The 21,171-nt window shown below is 35.3% G+C and overlaps 2 protein-coding genes across 2 annotated transcripts; one reads left to right on the forward strand and one right to left on the reverse strand.

The window, feature by feature from the left end:
* Positions 1–1,241: 1,241 nt before the first annotated feature.
* Positions 1,242–8,033, reverse strand: LOC147385470 (2-Cys peroxiredoxin BAS1, chloroplastic-like). The gene is made up of 7 exons (XM_086423507.1): positions 7,725–8,033; positions 7,011–7,088; positions 5,311–5,392; positions 5,138–5,217; positions 3,903–4,028; positions 1,661–1,774; positions 1,242–1,499 (listed from the first exon to the last, which is right to left on the reverse strand). Exons 1-7 carry the CDS (start codon positions 7,947–7,949, stop codon positions 1,383–1,385), a joined length of 822 nt encoding a protein of 273 aa, XP_086279633.1. The 5' UTR covers positions 7,950–8,033; the 3' UTR covers positions 1,242–1,382.
* Positions 8,034–13,387: 5,354 nt separating this feature from the next.
* Positions 13,388–20,561, forward strand: LOC147385471 (transcription factor E2FA-like). Its single transcript, XM_086423758.1, is given in 15 exon segments — positions 13,388–13,855; positions 17,342–17,531; positions 17,771–17,830; positions 17,927–18,012; positions 18,091–18,179; positions 18,291–18,345; positions 18,566–18,618; positions 18,698–18,748; positions 18,835–18,883; positions 19,053–19,118; positions 19,209–19,285; positions 19,454–19,626; positions 19,629–19,675; positions 19,923–19,989; positions 20,075–20,561. Coding segments are annotated over 15 exon segments (1,389 nt in total). The 5' UTR covers positions 13,388–13,666; the 3' UTR covers positions 20,212–20,561.
* The last annotated feature ends 610 nt before the right edge of the window (positions 20,562–21,171 follow it).

Consider the following 21,171-nt stretch of genomic DNA (forward strand, 5'->3'; position numbering starts at 1 on the left):
TATATACATTTATATACGATGGGATTGTATGGACTGAAGGCCCATTCATTTCCATGGACCACATGTCTATGTGACATCCAAATGCACCATCAGGTGCCACATGTATATAGCATAAAATTTTATGATCTCTAAAAAAAATTAAAAAAATAAAAAATAAACAACATAATTGAAAAAAGAGATTTTTTAACTGTTAGATTTAAATTTTAAACCTTAAGAGTTTAATACCCATCCATTTTTTAACTTAAAATCCAATGCCAAAAAATAATTTTTTGGGAGGATTTTGTTTTCAAGCTCAATCTAGACGACAAACAAGAGGATGAATTGTCATTTGGACCAAACAGTTCATGTGACCCAAAAGTGGACCTCGATCCATGCAACCTTTTAAATATATATATATATAGAACAGCGTTCCGAAGACTCATATTGCGACTCACATTGCGACACACCGTTTTATCTTATATGAGCAAAAATATTTGGAATGGGCTGATTTTTTGTGAGGATGATCTCTATGGTGAGGAGATCATCCTTGCCAAAAATCAGCTCATTATGAAACTTCTAGACCGTCCAATTTTTGTTGAAAAATTATAGACCGTCCAATTTTTGTAAATCAATTTTGATGGGGTTAGAAGTTTTGGAATGGGATGATTTTTTGCCAGGATGATCCCCTCATCACAGAGATCATCCTCACAAAAAATCAGCTCATTCCAAACATTTTTGCCCATATAAGACAAAACGGTGTGTCGCAATGTGAGTCGCAATATGAGTCTTAGGAACGCGACCCATATATATATATATATATTGAGAGAGAGAGAGAGAGAGAGAGAGAGAGAGAGAGAGAGACTCAAAGGATCTCAAGGTGCAGGTTGCATGAAAAAAATACCTCCACAAATACCAAATGAGGTTTTGTACTACAAGAACAGTTTATACTTTTAACTGATCTTAAGAGGAGTTGACTCATCATTAAAATATGAAACCACACAATAAGTGAATTGAGCTAACAGTGACAGAATCTCTTCAATTTATTACCTGCATCAAAACAAAATTGAAAAGAAAAAACTCAATGCATTAACAAGCAATCAAACTGGATACAAATCAGGCTAACACAGGGTCAAGCATGTGTGGCATTGTGACCTGTTTGTTGGGTTTGAAGTAATGGAGGTCAGCATAAAGGCAAGAAAACGAGAAGAAAAAGACAGTAAATTGAGGACATTGGATATTTTGCTACAATACATTCATTCGAATGAAAAAATGGGGAAATGCCCCATGTGTTTATTCCAAAAGCAGCTTCGATAAACTCTCATATAAAGATGAAGCATTTAAGTGCCAATAACAATACAAAACTCTCTTAGAAATATCTAAATGGAGATGTAAGTTTTTTTTCTTCATATTGATTTAAAATACTCTTTGCTGCCCTTGGGATCTGATTTCATGGACTTCTCACCAGGCTTCCACCCGGCTGGGCAAACCTCGTCTGGGTTCTCTTGGACAAACCGCAAAGCCTGCAAGGCAAATTCAATGAAAACGAAGGCAACCGGAAAGGATTTTTTTTTTTTTTTTTTTGTTGTTGGGCCAATTAAAATGCTACTAAATGTTTAAATTAGATGAAGCTGTAATAAAACAAGAGCGATCCATTTCTTTATTCTCTTATTAGTATGGGTACCTGAAGCGTTCTCAGTGTTTCATCAACACTCCGACCAATGGCAAGATTGTTAATGGTGGAGTGTTGAATAATTCCTTCCTTGTCAATGATGAAAAGTCCTCTTAATGCAATGCCCTGTTACATTGAATGCTTAGTACTAGGGCAAAAAATTAAATATATATAAAAAAAGAAGAAGAAATAACATCAGTTCCTGTTTTACCACAAAATGCTCATCAAGAATGATTACTAGTTAAAGGAAACCATTCAGGTTTTCATTTGAGGGGCAAAGATGATAAAGCACAAAGTAAAAGACCGGTTATCAGATAAAGCACCATCAGTGTCATCTCCAACAGGTTCACTAAACAGTGTCAGCTCTAGATTCACTCTACAAAAGCCCAGAGCTGAACTCATCAGAACAACCAAGAACTTGAATCTGCTCCTTACAGTTTGAATGCTTAAGATGTACCTAATGCTTTCTTTTTTTCACACAATCAGAACCACTTTGTCCTTTTAATAAAGATAAATCAGAGATTTAATACTTTCAAACTTAATTGTAAGGGTTGTATATTATTTAAAACACCTTCATCCCTAGCACAGGGAACTAATAAAACCAACTTCATCTTATTGTTTTTCAAAAGATTCTGAACTAACCCAACTTCCGTCCAAGATGTGAAATCAGAAAATTTTCTTCCTTTTAGAACTCTTCTTTAACTTTTGGGAGTCATTATCACCAATTTCATCCTCGGATGGAAACACCTATACACTCCCAAGTCCCCAGCAGTTTGCCACAAAAGAAAACAATGGAAAAGCCATCATCCTCTTCTAATTTTCACAACATTCTCTTGTTTGGCAAAAAAGTTACAGTTCCAGACAACATAAAGGAATGACAGAAAACTGAATTGACTTCTAAACCTCAACCTCACTTGTCCTTTTGCCACAATGTGATTTCTTTCTTGAATCCTCCATTCACCTTCTGTCTTTTCCTGATGTTCACAACAGCACTTTAAAAACTTACAAGAAGAAAAATTGAAATGCATTTTTTTTATTTTATGAGGGGGGTGTCTGGACCTGTAGGCTCTACTTGCAGGGGCAAGGCAACTGGCTTCTTGGAGCACCATATCTCACCCAAATCCCCGGGCTACACGCAATACCCCACAAACCATACATACCAGGTAAGTCTGGATAAATCCCTGTGGGTGGCCAACAAGAGGGCTTGCACTCAAGACTTCTCCCTTTCTGGAGGGAGGCCCTGACCACTACGCCCAACACTCGTTGGTTGAAATGCATGATTTCTAACTCTAAAATCATTACCCATACCAATTTCATACATGGCATCTCAACTTTCAGACCAACTATCCTCCTATTTTGAGGGAACCTGATTTCATCATCCAAAACGATGGTAGCATGAAACAGAAATTCAATATTTGAGAAATTTCTAGTAATTGTATATTGTCTTAACAGAGGAACTAACCTCATCCTTGTTTGTCAGAACCAACAGAAAAAAATCATAAACAAATGGCATGAAATACAGCAAATCATGGGACAGCATCTATGAGATAGGTACTAATATTTTGTGGGTTCATGAGATTTTTTTTATAGAACCATAGCAGCCATTGTTCCAGGCATAACTTATGATCAGAACGGCTGTGGTTTGTATTACTTTGCTATCCATGAACAGAACGGGTAAGTTTTGCCCAGAAGGGACCAAACATTTTGCTTTCTCAGTATTTGCCAAGGTGGCCCGAGAGCACTCCATATGTCAAAAAAAGGAACATTTATTTTTAACTTCTTACACTTTAAAATTTTGATGATTACAACTTGTATAGACATGAGGTGACCACAGCCACTATCCAAATGGCCAGTCCAGAGAGCCATCAATTAGATGGACGGTCTGGATTGGCACACATCATCCCTCCATGTGGAATGAAAGCCCAGCCTATCCATACAAAATATATGGTCCTCTGCAGAGACCACATCAACCTGTCATATGACACAAAAAGCACAAACTTTAGATAGAAGATGTTTGGAGTGACATTTAAGAAATCTTGTTCCATGAGAACACCAAGTTCTAATTCTAAATTGATCACATCAGAATTCACTCATTTACGACTGAGTTCTTCAGAGAATACTTTTTGCGGAACCATTTGTGCCAAGTTCTTAGCCGCCAAGATTTTTCAATGGATCAAGAGGAGTTTGGATAGAACATGTAGTAAAATACATAGTTGCACGATCAAAATACTAGCAGAAATGAGAAAAGATATACCTGGTCGGGAATCAGTACACCATAAGATTTTGAAATTGATTTGGTCACATCAGAAACCAACGGATACTTCAGATCACCAAGTCCACCTGACTTCCTATCTGTTTGGACCCATGCAAGGTGGGAGAACTACACGAAAAAGAATATTCAGATCATCAGACTGAATAAGAGATTTTATATTTCCAGCAGAAAAATAGAGTAAAAATTGACTGAAAAGTTCACCCAAAAAATAAAAATAGAGATACATCACTCACAAACCCCAATTACACATACAAGAGAGGTAACTATTACTATCTCAAAAACTAAATACTAAATGACACACACACACACACACAATAGGAGATAGGTAAACATTAGTTCCATTGACAACTAGACAACACAACTAGCTGATATATTAAGGATAATGCTGAAGTAACACTGTGGGGGACATTTCTGACGTGGAAGTGTGTAGGAATCATAGATGCTTTTCATCGAGATCTCACTCGTATCTCAATGAAAAGCATCTATGGTACCTACACACTTCCACGTCAGAAATGTCCCCCATGATGTCCCCCACGATGTTACTCCAGCACGACTCATTAAGGAATTGCGTAAACCAAAACTACAAATGTGGAGAGAGTATTTCTTTACAGCAATGTTTTTAGATGCTAAGGCGTGAGGCAAGGTGCTCATCCAAGGAGTAAAGCATAAGCCTCACATAAATGATATTTTTAAATAAATAATATAATATAATATTAATAACTCAAAATTAGTATAACCATTACATATTTATAAATTTGAAATCCAAACAATCGAATTTCAAGTTTTAATCCATAACAATAAATAATAATATAAAATATTATTACTTTATATTTTAGCTAATTTAAAATATTTTGTATTAGAACAGTTGAAAGTCTCTAATAACTAACTAGTTTATACTCATTAAAAAATAAAATAAAATATTATTTTTTCACCTTCATCTGTATAATACTAAATACTACAAAAAAATATTTATAAATCAGCTTAACTCAATGATTTTCTTTGTATATATCACTATTTTGTATTCAAATTCATTTCTAAGCGTTCCAATTATATTGCGTACTAGCAATAATAAAGAAATAGAAGGAAATTTTTTTATTATAAAATCTTAGATAATAAAAAGAAATAAATTAGTAAATTACTAAGAAAAGAAAAAGAAAAATGAGGAAGAAATGCATTATTTGGAGAGATGGCATCAATTCTTCCAAGAGAAAACTTACCACGCTGTCAATGGAAACACCCAATATTTCTGTGTTTAGTTTCTCAAAATCCGAATATCGGTCACTGAAAGCAGTGATTTCTACAGCAGGGAAGACAAACAGACATACAAGAAAAGTTCAGTGTACACACAGATCTAAACTTTAAACAAACATCCTTCAATTCTCCAACTCACCAGTAGGGCAAACGAATGTAAAATCCAGTGGGTAGAAAAAGAGGATTACATATTTCTTCCCAATATAGTCAGACAGCTTCACCTATAACAACAAGCCATCAAATGTAAATTACCACCACATATAATCAAAGGTCACGTTCACATATTAAATGAAATGTTCTAGATATGGTCAAAGCTAATCAATGTTTTCTTTCCTAAATAAATAAACAAAAATACACACACATCATAAAAGTAAAATAGTCAAAGTCAAAATTGAATTTCAAAATAAATAATTTCAATGATCAAAATTTGGGAGCAAACATTTCCCATGGGAATCCGAGAGACAAATTAAGCATGCATTTTATACAGGGGAAAGATACATGGTCATCCATTTGATTGACTGTTCTAATTTCAAACTTTTTTGCATTAAGAAGTCTTCTCGTAAAAAATGGATAAAGCTGACTCATTTGTTTCTAAGATCTAGGTTCTAGAAGTTAAAATCCAATAGTGCTTCTTATAAAACCCACATTATTATTTGCATAACGACAAGTGCTCCATGAGAAGTTAAAACCACAGCGACAAACTGATGTAGTATAATATATTTAATTCTTGGTATGTGTGTGTCCATGATGGGGGTAATAGAGCTTGAATGCCTCAATAGTGCAGTCAAGAACAATATTACCTTGACCAACTTATTAAATTTCGATTTTGGTGTTTATTTCAGTTAATCTATAAATGGAAATATTTCGATCAGTGTGAATATTAATACAATTTTTAGAAATTAAAAAAAAAATTAAAAAAATAAGCCATTGACCATGTAGGAAATGATAAAATAGGCATTACACCACACTAATTAAGTAATCAAAATACAATAAACAATCATATAAAGTGTAAAATTGAAGATCAACAACATTTTGCTACACATACGTGTAAGTATTCAGAGCCTAATAATGAAAAAAGAATAATACTTCACCTAGAACCACCAAAAAAAATAACGTTGCATTAACTACATATAACTTAATATGTAAAACATTGAAATGAAAAGAAAAAAAAAACTATTAAGTACTGCATTTATATTTATTTTATTTTTTTGAAAAAGTATGAATAAGTTGCTAATATATGTAACAAATTAAAACATGGTTGATTGTGTGCATGCTTAAGGCACTAATATGCTTTTAAAATATATAAAAATACGATAAAATAGATAACTAACTAATCATAATTCATTTATACTAACGGATGAATGTTACATGCAATTTTTATTAGTAAATACTATGTGTGATATACAAATTCTTTCTAAAAATAATTATAAAGTTTTTTTTTTTTCAAAGAGAATATTTCGATCAATGTTTACTATTCATCAAAATATTTCCACTGAAAATTTGCATTTTTATACCCAAAATTACTAATTTCGGCCAAAATTCACTATTCATCGAACTATTTCACGAAATGAATAGTGTTTCCCACCGAAATCTATACAGAAAGAAACTGTCGGCTAAATTTCGTGTTGGAACTTGTGGAAATGGAAATATTTCAGTATATTTTATGGAAATATGTCGAAATTTAATACTATGACTCTAACACATGGCACAGGTGCCAAGTGTCAAAGTGTATGGCACAATAAACTCTGAAAATTCCATACGGCAACTTAAATGTTTTCCTGCTTACAAATTGAAGTAGAATTTTATCCATGTCAAATACAAGGGCCATTTCATATATACCTTGATGAACTCTTGATCAAAGACTGCTTCGGCTTCAAAGTCTGGTGCAGTATTTCCAACCAATGGAACTTCGGCACTCTGCGCCAATTACACAAAGACAAAGCTTTATCGCACACTAAATAAAAGAGGCAGAAGACTATTAATACGATCCATAATTGACATGAAAGATAGCCGAAATGCAAACATATTAGTGCAATTCAATTCATGCTTCAACATGTACAGAGATATTACTCTTCAAGTTCTCATTCAATACCCATTGAGACTTATATTGCAAGATCAGGCAAAAAACATTCCCAAGATCAACGCTTCAAATCTATCCTGCAAATCTTATATCTACAATTTCACTTTGTCACATTTTAGTAACTACTTGAATTGCAGATCAATTTCGCAGTCTACGCATCCATGTAAGATAAATTGATACATTGGGCATTCAATTCACGTGTTGAGGGAATTATTTAAACATTTTCACAAAAAGTCGCAAATACTCTTGATTCCAACGTTAACTAATTAACTCTTCAGCTCCGGATAATAAAAATAAGGCTGAAATAACAGATTACGCTATCCTATTGAGACAAATCCCAACAAAAGAACTTTAACTTAGCAAAAAAACTGAAAATTTAGTAGCCAGGACCCCAAAATACACACGTTTCGACACAAAAATAATCAATTTTACATTAGCAGATAAATAAAATTAGAAATCTGAACTTTACTTACAGCATTGACAGCGAAGCTCCTTCGCGAAGAAGATCCTAGGGTGGAGATTGGGCGAGACGCGCGAGATTGGAAGGATTTCCTGAGACCATTGAAGTTTTTGGAGATAGATAGGGTTTGTTGGAATGGCTTCGAAAGAGTCAAAGAAGCCGCCATAGGTGTCGCATGCTTGCAGGAGAAACCATTAGGGTTTGGAGAAAGGATGGCTGAAGGAGCTGAACAGGCCATTGCGAGACTATGGATGGAGAAATGCGTGGATAAGTAGACTGTTGGCCCCTTAAATATCGAGAATCAGCTCCACAAACCTCGGGTTTTAGACAGTCGGATATATAGGCAAATCTGTTGCCGTGTTGAGGGTATTTTCGTCATGAATTAACAATTGTCGGTCGCTCCAAGCATGTTTTCAAAACTCGTCTCATACCGAGACGTATCGCCCGAGTTGTCTCAATATCAGGCATAGACGAGACAGACAGACATAAATTTAAACTTGTAGATGCGATTTCTTGCACTATTTCGAAATCTTCAACTTTCACTTCAGAATCTACAACTCATGTGCTCCTAAGTGTGTCTGCAACACAATCTCTCCAACGTCCTAATCAAATTGAGTACAAAAATTGACAAAATTTTTGTGTGGGAAAAAAACATACATTTTTTGTCTTCTCATTTATTTATAGAGATCAAATCCTACTCTTTTTGTTTCCTTTGCTTATGTCATATTCCTTCCAATTCAAAGTTGGGATCTGAATTAGAATGTATCTCATTTTGAATCATGTTTAGATTCATTGAACTAATTTAGTAACAGATGCCCTGTATCTAAGGCATTCACTAGTTTTTTAGACTTCAAGTCAATGACATCTCAATTAAATTCCTTATATTTTAGAACTCAAATATTTGATTTGTTTATTTGATTTCGAGATTCAGGCTATGCATTTGTTCTAATATGACTTTGAGCTGAGAGACGAAGTCCATTTCATCCCTTCATCCTTTGCCTCGGTCCCATATGTTTCTTTTGGATTTGGATAGACGTGACATCACATCATGATATTGGGATTCGGTTCCGTATATTGCCACGTGTCATTATTTGGTGCTTTCACATAAATAATCATCTACAAAAATCCTATTTTCATTTTTCAAATATTTGAATGAGACATTTCAAACGTATTAGAAAACTCATCTGAGACGACTTGATATCTGACATGGACAAGACATGAAATTGAGTTTTAAAACAATGACTCGAAGTTAGAAACGTCAACCATTATTTAATTCTAACCAATATTTCCCACAGCTTAATTCAATGGTGTGGCGCCTATTACATAAAAACAGTGATTGGTTGGATGAAAAGAAAAGAGAACCCCTTTCCTTACTAAGATAGTGGGGAAAGAGGCTTTACTAAGTCTCGCCATCGTCAAAGAGACCTCGAGACACAAAAAATAAGAACTTTTGATTTGTTACGAATCTCGATAATTTATTTTACAAATCTTAAGGTCTCTTTGACGGTGGATGAGAATTAGTAAGGCCTTTTCCCTTTACTATTTCGGACTCAAAAGAAACATATGGTGGTGTTAAGTGTTAAAAAGCCGATCCTCTGTGGTGTTTTTTCCCTGTAATTTAGTTAAACAGTTGAGAGAGTTTAAAGTGGTATGAAATCAAAATCTCTTTCGTTAAAATGTTATAGTTCAATGTCCTTTCATTTTCAATCCAACCCACTAAGGGTATCTTTGATTGCATGGAAAGTCACTTTCCATGGAATTTGAAATCCATGGAAAATTAGTTGTGGAAAATAGGTAAGGTTGGGAAATCAAATTCCATTGTTTGATTTCACTTGAATAAAATCATGGAAAAAATATGAGAAAAAATAAGAAGAGGAGAAGGAGGATGTGGCGACGACGAGGGCGACGGTGGCGGTGGCTGCTACGATGATGATGGTGGAGGCGGTGGCGGCGATGACGACGAAGACGACGACGGTGGCGACGACGACGATGAAGGTAAGTGAGGAAAATGGGGGGAGAACTTGGTGGTGGTGGTGGCGGAGGAGGTGAGGGATGGAGAAGAAGAAAAATAAAGAGAGAGAGAGAGAGAAGGTGGTCAGAGACGGTGACGGCGATGGTGACGACGGCAATGTTAGTGTAATGGTGGTGGTGGTGGTGGTGGTGGTGGTAGGGAATAATTGATGATGGAAAACATGGGTGGATTTCATTTTCCCACCCATATGGGTGGGAAAGTGAAATCCATGATTTAGTGGACTTTTTGAATGGGGTGGAAAATGAATTCTATTTCCATGTGCAATCAAACACTTGAAAAATGTCATTTTCCATTGAATTTGATTTTCCACGGAAATTGATTTTCCACCTTATTTTCCATGTGCAATCAAACATACCCTAAGTATAAAAACAAGTTTTCCAAATTTGATTCAAATCACGATCAAAATATGGTTGATGTGTTAGATATTATTTTTAAGTTGGACATCTCCAATATTGAAAGAGTAATGTAAGGAACTGCATGAAGAATGCACCACAAAGAATCTACTCCCTATGTTAGCATCTTATATTTTCTATGTACATGTCGTGATATGCCATTGAGTTAACAAATTAGCACATATTTTTCATAAGGAAAATGTTGAACTAACTTCGTTGGACATTGTGTTCAACATTGCGAAGCCATGACCATGCACAAAGAAACCTATAGTTATCTGTGCACTGTCACGTCAACACAGTGTTAGACTTAGTCTCCAAAGAAGTCAGTGTAGTATGGTTCTTTTCATGATAGCAAATCTCGATTCCAACTTGTATTGTATATGTCTTTCATAGGGAAGTCTCCACGATATTGTCAAGAAGAGTAACAATGTATTTACTTAACGAGATATATGTAAAAAGCAAGTCCTATTATGTCCAATCATAATTCTAAATTAGATTATAGAAAATGCATAATGTATGTGTCACTTAAGCAAGTAATATTACTAAACTTACAATAATAATAATATATTTTTTAAAATAAAAATTATGAGGGCATAAATAAAATTCACAACAACTCACTGGGTGTTTGAGGTGTTGGAACAGTTGAGTGGGCAAACTCACGGTTAGTATTCTCCAAGAGAAAAGGGAAGGCATGCAAAGATTAGTGCTTAAATGAGAAAGAATGTTCACCATCAATTTATGATTGGTTGAGATAAGGGAGAACCTTTTTAATTTAGGAAGGAAGATGATTGATTAATTATTATTTTTAAATTAACAAAAGATTCTGTATCTGTAAGGATAAGGGACAATTAACAGAAGGTTCCATATTTACAAGGAAGAAAGGATGAAGTCATGACCTATGAAATATTATTTCAAAAGAGGTAAAAGATATACAATTTTGAATGCTTATATTGTTACTATGCAAGATTGTGAATTGACTTAAGCATCATAAAATTTTCTTGATAGGATGGCCAGAGTATAGAGTAGAGAGCCATAAGATTATATCTCCCTCTCAATGTCCAAACATCTGGATGGGAAGTACATTATGATGGAATTTTGTGCAAAAATACCCATAGGTTACCAAAGAGGTTGAAGATTTGGATTTAAGACGAGTTCGAGTAAGATGAAAATAAAATTAATGTATCATAGACGTTCAAGAGCTAGAAGATTCCAGAAATTTGATAAAAAAAAATCAAGAATTTTGACCATAGGTTAAAAGACGAGGGTACTCATCATTTTTCTATCAATCTTCAAGTGTAAACCACAGTCAAGGGATGAATTGTATCAGTTTGAAAAAACAGGGGTATTTCTAATTTTGACCAAAATGTGGAGAGCTGTATCTAAATCACCAAGTAAAAAACTGTATGAAAAAGCTGTCAATTGGATACTACTGCCACAAGTCCCTTTATTGATTGGATCAACAGCAAAATGGATACACATTAGCACAGCAGATTGGAACTCTGATATTTGGTGAACAGGTGCATAAGGTGGTGCGCATAAACATCGATACATCAAAGGGCAAGAGAAAAATATAAAATAAAAAGCCACATGTCGTGCAAAGAATAATCATGGGTTGGATTGCAACATTTTGGCGCCAAACCTTATATCGCAGTGTATAGTTGTTTCTTTGCTATGTTTGGTAAACGATGTAGATGCCTAAATGGCACATCAGCGGGTCCCGCAGTCAGATAATTATTGGGAAGTGTGAATCACGAGGATTACGTGTACGAGTAGAGATACGAAAGTAACCCTCCTCAAGAAAAGTGGTAGTAAACTGGGAGAATTTTTCCCCTTGACCCTACATAGATCAATGATTGTAAGTAGTTTGGAGGACCATCAAAAAATTATTTATGACTGGTGTCTAGTGGGATATATATATCTAATCATTTTCTAATCAAACATATGGAAAGAATCACAGCCACTGATACTCGAGAATCAGCCTCTTTGGGCTAGCTGATCCATTGACGTTTGACCCATCATCTTTAAAAAGCCGTCTGATTAGCAATTTCTAGCCATGATTTGAGCCTAGCATTTTATCATGGGCTTAATGTGAAGCCCATGTTTCCAAAGGTTAGAAGTGGGTCCACTGGTTTACTCAGAAAGAAAAATCCGCCAATATTTACAACGAAGTCAAGCACACGTGGCATTTTGGATAGACGTCTCATCAAACTTTTGAAGCTGCGTTACGTATCGACTTGTTTTTTTTTTTTCAACAATGTCATTGCTTCTTCACTATTGAGTGCATTAGTGGGGTGTGGTGATTGGTGAGTGGAGAAATGCGCGCCAAATAATCGCGAGATGAGTAACCACTAAAGGCGCGCATCGCCGATTCGAACTTGTTATTTTAAGACAAGAAACCCAATTTACCCATTAATGAAAAAGAATTTCACAGTATGCCGTCACACACGTGTCTCCTAATGGTATAAGTTACATTTAAAAAAAAAAAAAAAAACCTGTTATTGGCACCCTAAAATTTTAATATATTGCATCTTAATTAAAAATAAAGAAATTAAGTAAATGATTTAGAAGAAATAAAAATTGAGGTGCCAATTGAAGTTTAATTATTTTTTTCTGTTTAAGATTTCACAACTTAATCATAATTGTAAATAACTACTAACTATAAATAATTATTGTTTAAGATTTCATTTCATTGTAAAATGTTTGGTGCTGAACATTTCCATATATATATATATATATATATATATATATATATATATATATATATATGATTAAGATCCGTATACACATAAAACTACAATGTATTTTGTTTTATATGGATAAAAATATTTGGAAAAGGCTGATTTTTTGTGAGGATGATCTCTATGGTAAGGAGATCATCCTTGCCAAAAATCAGCCCATTATGAAATTTCTAGTTGAAAATTTTTAGATCGTCCAATTTTTATAAATCACTTTTGATGGGGTTAGACGTTTTGGAACGGAATGATTTGTTGCAAGGATGATCCCCTCACCACAGAGATCATCCTCACAAAAAATCAGTCCATTCCAAACCTTTTTAATCATATAAGATAAAAACGTTGTAACTTTATGTGTCTATGGAATCCCACCCATATATATATATATATGTTTTTTTTTTTTTTAACGAATTTACAATGAAATGAAAATTTTAAAATGATAAGTAAAAGTTGGGGTGGCAATAGCATCTCTAAAATAAAAAATTCTCATTTTCATTTTTTCTTTTTCTTTTTCGTCTCTGCTTCCCTCCATGTATCTATCCGAACTAAAATTCCCTCCTTCCCTCGTTTTCTGCTTTTCTAACCTTATGGTTTGTTCGTCTCTCTTTCCCCCCAAACCCAGATCGCCTCCCCTCTCTCTTCCAATTTATGCCCTAATATTTCCAATCTCTTCTCTTTGATCGATCCTTCGAGACCTCTCGATCCAACCCTTGAAGATCATCAGATCGTTTTGAAAACCAAAATCAGAGAGGGTTTGATCGGTTGATCTTTCGAATAATCGCACAAAATTTCAACTTTGATGTCTGGAAGCCGAGCTTCGAATCGCTCGGCGCAGCCGTCGGGACAGATCATGCAATCTTTGAAGCGTCAGCTTCCGTTCTCGTCGATGAAGCCGCCGTTTGTTCCTCCGGAGGATTATCATCGATTCTCTGGAGTGAACCGTAGAGTTGCAGATGAGGAAGCTGAAGCAATTGTTGTTAAATCTACTGTGAGTTTGTCTTGATTGATTGTGGATTTGTTTAGGTTCTATCGATGTTTGTTCTGGTTTGTTTGAAAAGAATGCTACCGAGATCGGTTTATTTGTTGAATGTTTTCGTTTAATTATTTTAAGTTCATGCATGCTTTTCATGAAATTTCAGAGCTGGATTCATTATTACTGGTTTGATTGGACTAGTCTAGTGTTCTGATTTAGTAAATTATGTTCCCATGTCATCTCTATCTTTAGAAGAAAAATGCAAGCTTTGAACTTAGATTACTTGGAATCTTTTGTTTCTTTGTTAATTCTGATTACATTGACTGAACTTTTAATCAGTAGTTGAGAACGACTTTGATCTATGTGGTTGTACTGCTTTTGCCAATCTCTGTGTTTCTTGTTAAATATAAAGTAATAGTTGGGATTCGATACCAGTGATGGATTCTTGCATTTCGGAAGACCATATGTGTTTGACATTGAATTAATAATAGTCAAAGATGAAACATTTCATCTTGGGTTGCTGGGCGAGAGGAAGGGGATAGTTGTGTTTAAGTGGTCTTAACTGTTTAGGTTAAGTAATTTATTATTCTGAACTAGGTATCCCCTCCCCCCCCTTACTGGAGATTTCAAATTTGTCATATTATATATGTTCCATTTTTTATAGACCGAGTTCTCAAAGAACACGATCCTTTATGGCTCCATAGTGATCAGAAGTAAATCTTGCAAGGCCATCTCTCGTTTCATACTAACCAAGAGAATAAAGTTTATATGCAAATAAATGATCCATTTGCAATTGAAGGATGTGTGCATTTTAATTCCTTGCATTATATGACATTGAATATATCTTATATATTTAACATTCTTGATATCTTTAGGAATGTCATGATGACGGATTTCATGCAAGAATGATGAGTTATCATTAAATTCATTTAAATTTTGCTGCCTTGAGGAGGATTAAGACGACACTTTGTTGTTGGGCTTCTATATTGGAACAACAATTGGCGTCATGATATTAATGAAATATAAGTTCTCCTTTTCTTTGTTGCTCTGTCTATGCTCAATAGTATTAATTTTGGAGGAAGAACAAAAATCCCTAGTATTGACATACCACATATTGCTATTCCTTGTTTCTATGTATGCAAAAAATAAAGCCTTTTGCCATATTCTATGAAAAGCTAGTTGCTCCTATGCACTTTGCTATAATTATGAACAGTTTGGTTTCGGTAACCCAAGGAAATACCCAAGATTTGGTGCAAATTAAGTAAAGAAAATATGGAGAAAAAGAAGCCAAACCACACAAGCAACACACTTTATGCACAGTTCACGCACAATGAGGCTAATTTATTGGCTATCTGGCAAGAGAAACCCACTCAAAATATGACATTACAAGATTAATCTCACCTCTCTAGATTCAGTGAGAAAGCCAAAACCTCTCTACACAACTCCACCAAGAACTCCTACAATGTTGCTACACCAAGCAACTAAATTGTCATTCCCATTGTCACAAAATCTGGACCAACTTCATGTCAACTCAATCACCTCAGCCCTCTATATTCTTTGGGGAGGAAGAAGAGAGCTTGTGGAGAACCCTAATTCTCAGAGAAACCTTTCGCACTTTCTACTAGCCTCTATACTCATATTTTTTAACCCCTTTCATATACCATAAGTAAACCTACTTTCCCCCTTTCACAATTTCCACTAGCCTATACCCATATCTTTCAACCCCTTAAACGTTAAGTGTGGTAATTTTACATCACAACTCCAACAGAATTGAACATAATTGCAAATCTTGATTTTGTAGGTTATGTACTTTATGTTTCTAAAACGATGTCAATACATTACTAGTTCGTGTTGTACGTATACTTTATTTACAGTAGTTATAACTTATAAGCAAGCCTGGCTCACTGAGGAAATAAGAGTCTCAGTGGATCAGGCACTAGCTGACGTTTTAGGACTTAGGACAAGCTTAATGTAATTACTTGTGTCTATGCATCAACCCAATTGAAAACATGATATGGTTCAATGGCCAGGCTGGCTGATCCTTAATTTCCCTATCCAAAATTAGATTTAAGTTTGATGCATATCAATATTGTGCAGTTTGAGTACAAACTGGAACAGATCATGCCTTCAATTTCCACAACCAAAATTTGTGGATCTTTAGGTTGCTGCACCAGTAGAGCAACATGTTCTCAAATTAGCTCAAACATTCTTGAATGTCTTACTAATGTAAAGGTGCTAACTTGACAAGTTGGTGTGTTTACGAGTGATCACATCTTAAAAAAAAAAAAAAAAAAAAAAATTCAAATCTTATTTGCAACTAAGAGTTGTGTGGTAATTAATTGTTGCTTATGCCATCATGAAATTCATTAGCACGACAAGTGGCTTGTGATCCAACAGTTTTGCCTTGGAATCCAAGTCTAGTGGCCTTAAAATAAGTCAAGCCAAGAAAGGATATATGGATTAGAACTTTAGTAAGGGAATGCCCATCTTCTATTATCACATTTCTATATCTATAAGGAGGATGAAATTGATGACTATGCTACTCAAGTGGGGTTGTGTTTCTGTGATGTTATGTTACTGATGTTATGAATTTGTCTCTTTAGTGCGAGGGAGATTGTCTTGTCATTCCTTAGAAGTTGGAAGTGCTTGTACAAAACCTATTTGTTATAGATTAATAAGTAAAATTCATAACTTAATACAGATGGATGATTCTGACTGTATGCAGATAAGGTCTTTGATACAGATGGATGATTCTTTTTAACTAGGAAACTCTGGTGATTGCCTAAATCAAGTTTAAGCGGTTAAAATGTCATTCTTACCATGAGCAAAAAACTCCATCTCTCTTTCTCTTGCCCCCTTCTTATAGCCTTGGGCTTCCACCTGGCACTTGGTCTGACATTCCATTTGACATCTGTTCTGCCAGGGTTGGACATCAGGATTTGCAACCTGATCTCCTTGACTCCTTGCTGGTTGCCATTGCAAGGGCATTTTGAGTCTTGAAAAAACCTCCCTGTTAAGTGTTGGGCATTTAGACTATGTGGTGGAGAAGAATAACAAACACAACACTACTAAATTTCTTTAAGCAATATTTACTGTCTATGCAAATAAATAACCATTTCCAGGAATTTTCTTGTGTAACATGCTTGGGGAAATCTGAGATATTTCTAATATGACGTTTGAAAAACCTGGCTAAATCAATGTCAGCCCATCCTATTTTTGCTGTAGCTTTTTATCTGGAAGATGGGATTTTACCCATGTAATGGATGCTCAAGCTTTGCCAAATCTTCTCATTTAATGGGCAGTTGACCTCTTGTGTCTTCCTTTTAGTTGCATAGTCCAGCTTCTTTGTTGTTGCTGCCTCATTATAATCGGGTTAAGACATTCATGACATGTACATTACACTACTCATCAGACTTCATTTAGATGCATCTCAAATCTGTGGTGCAGATGATTTTTCTATATTAACATACTTGCTAATAAATAAATGGTGTTCCTCAACAGTTGAAGCGGAAGCCCAAAACAGAAGACCATGAAGCTGAGTCTGGTGAGTGGACTATCAGTCCTGGAAACACTGAAGTGGTCAACAGTCCCCTCTGGACACCAGTATCAGTAAAAGGAGGCAGGATATACAGCAGGTCAAAGGTATCAAAGTACCAGGGAGCTGCGCCTCAAACTCTCACCTCAAATGCTGGTGAGAATTACTTCTGATATGTTTTATGTTGGAAGTTTCATGTTCTCAACTAGATCTTCGGGGATCTCAATGCCCGCATGGGCTCATGGAAACTAACCGACTGTTGGTGCAATTCTGTCGACTCAATTTCTCTTGGGTCTAGCACAACTAATTCTGCTCTCCATAACTGAGTGTACTCTCACATTGCCATCACCACCGAAAAAGAAAGTTAACATTATAATTTTTTGTACAATTTGCAGGCTCTCCTTCTGGCAATCCTCTCACTCCAGTTGGTACTTGCCGTTATGACAGCTCTCTAGGTAATTTTAGTGGTTGCCTCCAAAATGGTATAATTGATAACGATGTGGGACAGTGTTTGAGCAATTGGGAAGTAAATTTGTTGTGGCTCCTTTCAGGTCTCTTGACAAAAAAGTTTATCAATTTGATCAAACATGCAGAAGATGGTGTTCTTGATCTAAACAAAGCTGCTGACACTTTGGAGGTAAGCATTTTACTACCTGGTCGAGTGTATTATGTATGTGATAATATTCTTACAATTAAATAATTTCTGCTGATACAGGTACAGAAGAGGCGGATATATGACATAACAAATGTCCTGGAAGGAATTGGACTCATAGAGAAGAAGCTTAAGAACAGAATACGCTGGAAGTAATCCGGAATTTCTTGTTTACTTATAAAGACTGTTTTGATCTGTTTGGAGGTTATTCTATAACATCTCTAAGCTTTGGAGATTTAATTGCTTATTTATTGATTAATCAGGGGACTTGATGTCTCAAGGCCCGGGGAGTTTGACGATGATCTCAATATTTTACAGGTAGGTAAAAGCAGATATTAGTTTCCTGGCATGTAAATAGTTGCAGGGCTTGCACTTTTTTTCCTTTCAGAAGTATCATTGCGCGCACTATATTCGATCAGTTACAACCTTTGTTGGCCATTTTAGATTAATCATGCCATTAGAATAGAACTTCTAAAAATGTTCTGTGGTGTTTCAAGAAATGTGAGATTTCATCTGGAGGCCACTTTCTGTTCTGCAGACACAAGTTGAAAACCTTTCCTTGGAGGAGCACAGATTAGATGATCGAATAAGGTTCTGTAATTCATTTTGCTGCTGTGTTATTGCATCTTTGCTAACTATCGATTCTGATTACACCTCTAGTTTGTTGCAGAGAAATGCAAGAACGATTGAGGGACCTTAGTGAAGATGAAAACAATCAAAGGTAGAAAATATGTTCTCCTTGCATGCCTTCAGATTTGATTCTTAACTAGTGGTCACTTTACCATGTTTCTTTTCCAATTGCTATAGGTGGCTTTTTGTGACTGAAGAGGACATTAAGGAACTACCCTGCTTCCAGGTTGGTTTGTTACCTGTGCCATGTAGTTTGTAATGCACTGTCGACCTGAGTGGTAATTGATTGCTTGGAATTGTGTTCTTTCATATAGAGGGCATTTGACTTCCCTTTTCACCATTTTTAGCAAATCATACTCAAGAAGTCTCAACATTTTATACCTTTCTTCTATCAGAATGAAACCCTAATAGCAATTAAAGCTCCACATGGTACCACTCTGGAAGTCCCAGATCCTGATGAGGTTGGTAGATACAAAGAACACACAAAAAAAAGTCTAATTTATATTTTATGCTAATGATGCACAGAATAATTTTTTTCTTGTATCTACTAGGCTGTAGACTATCCACAGAGGAGATATAGAATTGTCCTTCGAAGCACCATGGGCCCCATTGATGTTTACCTTGTCAGGTATACTGGATTGCTTGTTAAGTATGTTAATAGCCTATCCTGCCTGCGGAACAACAATTGAATCATTACCATTACCACTATGTTAATATGGTAACATAGACTTATTAGATATGGTATTGAATTTGAGATATAATTTTTGCTGACATTTTTTTGTTACTGTCTTGTTAGTCAATTTGAGGAGATGAATAGTGTTGAGGCACCTCCCATCCTTCCCCTCGCATCAAGTTCAGGGTCTAATGAAAACCACCCCTCAGCTGCAATGGTGATGGAGGAAAGCAGAGGGAAGGAGATGGAATTACCATTACAAGATCCTAATAGGATGTGCTCAGATCTTAATGCTTCCAGGATTTTGTCGGTGGGATCATGAAAATTGTCCCCTCAGACATTGATGTAAGTGTGATCGATATAAGTTCTGAGCTTCAGATAAGTAATCATAGAGTTAGCATATTTAGATGTGAACCTTTCCATGTGCACTTTTAAGTTTTATTAACAGCTGTAGAATAGAGGTTGTTGAGCAGGTAAGTTTCGGGCATCGGGAAATATCTGCTCTTACCTTATGCTGATAGTTAAATCACCCTCGAAAGGAACGTGTATCAACTACATCTATTAATGTTAGATTACTTGTTTTATTTTACAGAGTGATGCAGATTACTGGCTTCTGTCAGATGCTGGAGTTAGCATCACAGATATGTGGAAGACAGATCGTATCCTTTTTTTTAAACCCCAGTTTTTCCGTTTACTTTTTTTTTGGCTCAGCATGAATACTGAATTCCCTGACTTGGAATGTAGCTGGGGTTGAATGGGATGATGGGGTGAATAGGCTTCACCCAGAGTTTGTGATGAGTGATATTAGCATGCCACGGCCTCAAACTTCACCACCTGTCACCATCGAAGTGCCATCTGCTGCTAACTTTACTCAGAAGTGATTGGAATTCAGTGAAGTTAAATGAAGAATTTCAGGTCTGTACTTCATCAGAATCTATCATGCCCTTGGGTCTCCTAACTAGTCACTTATTCAATCTGGAGTTTGGTATAGAACACAAACCCACCTAAACGTTACTGAAATAAGCTTTAGGGGATGAGAAGATGGAAACCATGTACAGTTGATTGATGTTTTTGATCCTGTGATTTAGGAAGGAATAAAATTATTATCTTTGTTGTCCCTGTATATTATTTATCTTTTGGTACTGCTTTTAAATTCTCTTCAAGTTAGATTGGTTATGACAAGTAACAAGTTGTCAGGTTAAGAATTAAGTATGCTTGTTTTATGGTGTCAGTTTTGTGCTGGTATGATGCATTTTCTTAGATTTGAATTAACATGTGAGCAGTCTTCATTAAGAATCATGATTATGATCCACACATGTTATGGCTTCGGTTGCTCACTATATGAAGTGTTGTTGGAGATTAACCTGGATTGCAGGTAAGTAGTCTCTTGACGGTCACTTTATATTTATACTGTTTTTTTACTTTATATTTTTTATTTATTTTATTTTATTGAAAAGGGTAATCATTTAATTACATAATCAAATTGAAAAAGATGGGTTATAAATTTGACAGAGATTTTAATAAATTAAGGCCTGTTGTTTCTGAATATTGATTTCTTATGGCAAAGAGAGAAGAAGTTTAAACAAATCTTAATTTCGAAATTGAATGTAAAGAAAAATATTACCTAAAAAAAAATGGTTGAGGCGTGCACAAAGCATTGTCCTAAAATGAAATTCACCCCTGTAACGGTACCACAGTCTGTAAGCGTTCGTTCTGCAGGATTCATTAACCCACGTATCCAAAAGGGTACTCTAAATTGGAACGTAACTTTGAACTCGACAATGTTGTGTGCTCTCACAACGAATAATAAATTATTGATAATTCGAAAATATAAAATATCA

The sequence above is a fragment of the Akebia trifoliata genome, chromosome 14, assembly GCF_017979445.1.
Source record: "Akebia trifoliata isolate Shusen 1 chromosome 14, ASM1797944v1, whole genome shotgun sequence".
In the NCBI taxonomy this organism is placed as follows: domain Eukaryota; kingdom Viridiplantae; phylum Streptophyta; class Magnoliopsida; order Ranunculales; family Lardizabalaceae; genus Akebia; species Akebia trifoliata.